General features: G+C 40.0%; 1 protein-coding gene across 1 annotated transcript in view; it reads right to left on the bottom strand.

Moving 5' to 3' along the window:
* LOC116097698 (vascular non-inflammatory molecule 3) overlaps positions 1-5143 on the bottom strand; it is a 14646-nt gene that overhangs the window by 520 nt on the left and 8983 nt on the right. Inside the window, exons 4-6 of the mRNA XM_031380309.1 lie at positions 4075-4366; positions 2706-3076; positions 1429-1602 (exon numbers count right to left, since the gene is read on the bottom strand). Coding sequence (XP_031236169.1) covers positions 1429-1602; positions 2706-3076; positions 4075-4366 — 837 coding nt within the window. The remainder of the gene's footprint in view (positions 1-1428; positions 1603-2705; positions 3077-4074; positions 4367-5143) is intronic.

The following is a 5143-nucleotide window of genomic DNA, read 5'->3' as shown; positions in this document are numbered from 1 at the left end:
AAAAAAAAAAAAAAAAAAGAAATATCCTGCCAAAAGCAGGGTGATATATAGTACACATGACTTGATGGTAGAACATTTAGCTTTATGACTTTCATCTAAATATAGAGGGATGGGATAAAAATGTAGCAAGTAATCTCTTTGAAGGGTAGTTAAATAATGTGCAAAATGCATTCTTTAAAGTCCTGAACGACTGCACAGCTATTGCAGCTTCTCAGCACTCCCATGGCAAAGCTGCCTGCGTAAGCAGTGTTTCCACTGTCCTGAGCACTCAACTCAAGGGCCTGTGCGTGCCAGACAAAGTCTCCACTCACGATCCCTGTTCCTAACTCTTTAAAATGTACCTTTACCTTTTAGATTTACTTATTGGTCTTATATGTATGAATATTTGACGAGCATGTATGTATGTCTGTTCACCATACACATGCTTGTTGCCTGTGGATGTCAGAAGAGGATATTGAACATGGATCCAGAGGAATTGGAATTACAAATCTGCATGAGCTGCCATGTAGGAATTAAGAATCAAACCCGGATTCCTGACAAAAGCAACAAGTGCTTTTAATCATATTTTCAGATTAATTTTTATTTTATATATATGAATGTTTGCCTGGATATTTCATTTGCGTCATGTGCACACAGTGTCTGAGGAAGCCAGAAGAGGCCATCAGAGTCCCTAGAACAGGAGTTACAGGCACAATTGTAATGCCTGTCATGTATGTGCAGGTATGTGAATGCTGGGACCCACGCCTGCGTCCTTTGCAAGACTAGAAAGTGCTCTTGACTACTGAACCATTCCTTCAGCATATTTGTGTGTGTGTGTGTGCGAGTGCGTGTATAATGGAGATTCTCCATTATACAAAAGGTTATCAGCACTCCATATTCTAATTTTTAACTCCACCAAGACTTCACAGATTTGTAGAACAATGCACCCAAATTTGTCTACCACAGGGTAAATCTGCATTTACAGCTTTCTCTTTCTGTCTCAAGGCTAGTGTGACCTGTAAACCATCCACCACAGGCTAGATGATAGCTGCTCCCTGTCTTCTTTCTCTCTCCTTTTCTTTCTTTCTTTTTCTTTCTTTCTTTCTTTCTTTCTTTCTTTCTTTCTTTCTTTCTTTCTTTCTTTCTTTCTTCTTCCTTTTTTGTTTGTTTGTTTGGGTTTTTTGTTTGGTTGGTTTGGTTTGGGGTGGGTTTTTTGTTGTTATTTTGTTTATTTAAGACAGGATTTTCCCATGTAGAGCTGGCTGTCTTAGAACTCTGTAGATCAGGCTGGCCTTGAACTCATAGAGATCCACCTGCCTCTGCCTCCCAGACGCTGGAATAAAGGCGTAAGCCACCACTGCCCAGCCCTTTATTTCAAAGATCAGATCCTTATTACGCTGGTCTACTTCATGTATTCCAAAGAAGTGTATCCTCTTGAAGGCCTCTTACGTCATAATATCTTTCCAGGGCAAGTTGACTCCCACTTAGAACAATCTGTGGGAAAACATATTTCGTCCCAAAGCTGCCACTGAGAGAGAATTCTTCAAACTTTGTAAAAGCTGACCCCACGGGGTCCCCACAAGTTCTCAAGTCGGTGGTTTGACACTTCAGCAATGTACATATCTACATAAAAGGAGGGAAGAAAGATAGTCATCTTGGTTTCAAAGAATAGTTTCCATTTAAGCAGTGGCAACTAGTTAAATACTAAGTCAGATTTAATGGCGCAAGACTTTCTTCACACTTGTTTGTTTGTTTGTTTGTTTTTGAGAGAGGGTTTCTCTGTCCTGGAACTCACTCTGTAGACCTGGTTGACCTCAGTCTCAGAGACCTACCTGCCTTTGCCTCTCAAGCACTGAGATTAAAGCTGTGTGCCACTGACACCTGGCAATTATTACACTTTTAATGAAGGAAAATCAATAGAATTTTAAAGGTCAGTGTTCTGCATACTTCTAATTTAGATTGTTTTGTAAGGCATTTGTTTTAGTTAAATTTCTTTAAATTCAGTCATACATCTATATACTGGGTCACAAATTAATTTAGCTCCCTCCCCCCACCGAAAAGCCCTCAAAACACATATCTAAAGTAACAAGAGGATGCATAGAAGTTGCAGTGTTTTAAACTTGAACTTGCCTACAGAGAACTCATCAATCTGCTTTATGCTTTTCACCTTGTAGCCAAGAAAAAGAATTTGTTCTGGCTAAAATGAAACAAGTTAAATGTTCTGGGGCTGCAAATAAATCCATGATAAATGCAACATTATACCAATTAGCTGAATTTAATTAAATATTTAAGGGAAAGCTATAATACCTGTGCTGATTGTTTTATATTTTATTTGTCAATTTGACACAGCTAGGGTCATCTGGAGGAGGTATCTCAATTGAGGAATTCCATCAGATTGTAGGCAAGTCTGTGGGGGCATTTTCTTGATTACTAATTATTTATGTGGAAGGGCCCAGCCCACTATAGGTGGTGCCACCCTTGGACAGTGGTCTTGAGATATATAAAAGAAACAGACTAAGCAAGCCATAGGGAACAAGGCCGTAAGCCACATTCCTCCACGGCGCCGTTAGGTTAGTGTTTGACCTGAGTTCCTGCCCGGACTTCCCTTGGTGATGGACTGTAAACTCTTCCCTCCCTAAATTACCTTTAGTTTTGGTCTTTCCTCACAGCAATAAAGAGCAGTGACTTAAAAGAAAATGTAGCAATAAGGTATGCAAGCATTCTACCTGTAAGTAATACTGGCCTTCCACTGTATGGAGTCCGTCAAAGGTACCCAGGACATATGCCTCGTCCATTCGACTCTCGGACATCTTGTAAGTCAGGTGACAGCACAGGTCCTTTTGGCAAACTGTGTAATTGCCAGCGCTTCCTGTAAGCTTGGTGAAGCTGAATTCATCAAAATAAATGCTTCCCGGGAAGACTGCCTGCTCCGTTGAGAAGGGATTCACAGTCCTGGCATAAGCACTCCAGTCAACCTCTGCAGGGGTGGCATGCTGGCGGGGCCGAGACCTCAGCTCTGAAAGCAGCAGCTGGCCGCTCTCTGTCTCCATGTCATAGTGGTACACTCTGACGGCTTCCGGGCTGTAAATTCCACTCCCTGTGGCCAACATAACGAATCACAAATGTTGCTTCCAAATTTCTTATGGTGACAAAAGTGAACATCCTCGTGAGAAATTAAGCATAATTAGACCTAATGCTAATTAAAGCACAATGAGTTTTTAAAGATGTTAATTCAATTTGATTCTGCTTTCTGCATAAGGTACTGAAATGACTATTTGAAGGTTTTGATTTTTTAACTGTTTTTTTAATTCTCCTTTTAATTGAACAAGAAAATCAAAAATTCCCCCAAACATGAAGACTAGTTTCTGCTCTCCAATGACCTAATTAATCTATTTGGGTTTAAACTTCATTTACCATATTGAAAACCAGTCATAAAAGAAGTTATTACCCTTAATGTGGATACTACCAAGAGTAAACTCTAAAACCAATTAAGCTTAGTAATTCTGTCATCCCATTAAAAGATTTCATTTCAATACTACGAATAGATGTTGGCTGGAACATTTCTAGCATTAATTTTTTTTTCTTTTTTTCTTTTTTTTGGAGGGTATCTTTGGTTGTGAGCTTAGCTTTTACCAGCTGAGCCACCTCTCCAGCTACCACAATAACTTTTTTTCCATTACCTGACCCCTGACCTCTTTATAACTTCAGTTTTCCTCATGAACATAGAGATATTTGCTTCTTTTCCTTACCATAATAAAACTCTTTAAGCAGAAGCCTATGCTCCTTGCCAGGCATGGCAGGGAATGTCTGTAATCCCAGCCCTTGGGAGGCTGAGGCAGAAGGATCATAAATTCAGGGCCTGTCTGGGCTGTATGTCAAGATCTAGTCTCAAAAACAAAGCAATCGATTGCCTGTCCTCAGAAAATAAACACATAAGTAAATAAATTAAATCAAAGCAGAAACCTGTAGTACTACTAATTTTATGGGAGTGGAGTTAGTCATAGAGTCACTAAGGAGAAGTTTGACTTGAAAATGAATGGGGAGCTCTTCCCCAAGACAGCCCTTGCCACCTGACGGGTGACTGGCCAGAGTTACCTGTCATGTGCATTCTGGTGTTGTGGGTATTTGCAGCTAGCAGGTTGACCCCCATGGCTCTGGCCCATGCTGAATGGAATGGAACTGCCGAAAGCAGGGGCAGAGTGTTGTACCACGCCGTGGGCAGGAGAACACTGTCAACCTGAGAGTCCTTCACCACCATCACAGCTGGGTCATGAGAAAAAATGTCAAAGCAAGTGAAGATGCCAAACTTCCCAAAAGGGGTGTCAAAGGTCACCAACTCTGAATCTTTGGGGAAATCAAATTGAACCTCTGGTTCAAAAAGATTGTACTGTCAAAGACAAGCAAAAAATCGGGGAATTAGTATGGGACAAATTTACTAGTGGATATGTACCCTAAATCTTTTCTTCCATGTATGTTGAAGTGCATATGGTTCCATGAAGATTTGCAAACGTCATGCCTGCTACATAAACTATCTATGTGTTTCCACGATATGACATTAATCAAACATGTTATGCTTAAGCATCTATGAACAAATGAACTTGAATGACATCTAAGATGTGAATATTTTTATCTTTAAAACTGCAGAATGAAAAATCTTTTACATTATTTGTAATTGTATCTAAGTGTCTATGTGTAATATGTGCATATGAGTGTGGGTTCCAATGGACCAGGAGATGGTTTTAGATCCTCTGAATTTACAGTTGCAAGCAGTTGTGGGTGCCCAATATGGTGCTTTGAATTGAACCAACATCCACTGTAAGAACAGTATATGCTCTTGACTACTGAGCAGTCTCTCAAGCCCACAGACAGGATGAACTCCTGAGTCTTATAATTTTAGTTTTTTTCTTTTAAGATTTACTTATTATTATATGTAAGTATGTGTAAGTAGCTGTCTTCAGACGCACCAGAAGAGGGCGTCAGATCTCTTTATGGACGGTTGTCAGCCACCATGTGTTTGCTGAGATTTAAACTCAGAACCTTCAGAAGAGCAGTCAGTGCTCTTAACTACTGAGCCATCTTTCCAGCCCGAGTCCTGTAATTTTTTTTTATTAGATATTTTCTTTATTTACATGTAAATTTCTCCATTCCCAGTTTCCCCTCCAAA

This window comes from Mastomys coucha, unplaced genomic scaffold (assembly GCF_008632895.1).
Source record: "Mastomys coucha isolate ucsf_1 unplaced genomic scaffold, UCSF_Mcou_1 pScaffold2, whole genome shotgun sequence".
NCBI lineage: Eukaryota > Metazoa > Chordata > Mammalia > Rodentia > Muridae > Mastomys > Mastomys coucha.
Note: the sequence above shows the minus strand (reverse complement) of the source record. Positions and strands in the feature narration are given on the sequence as shown.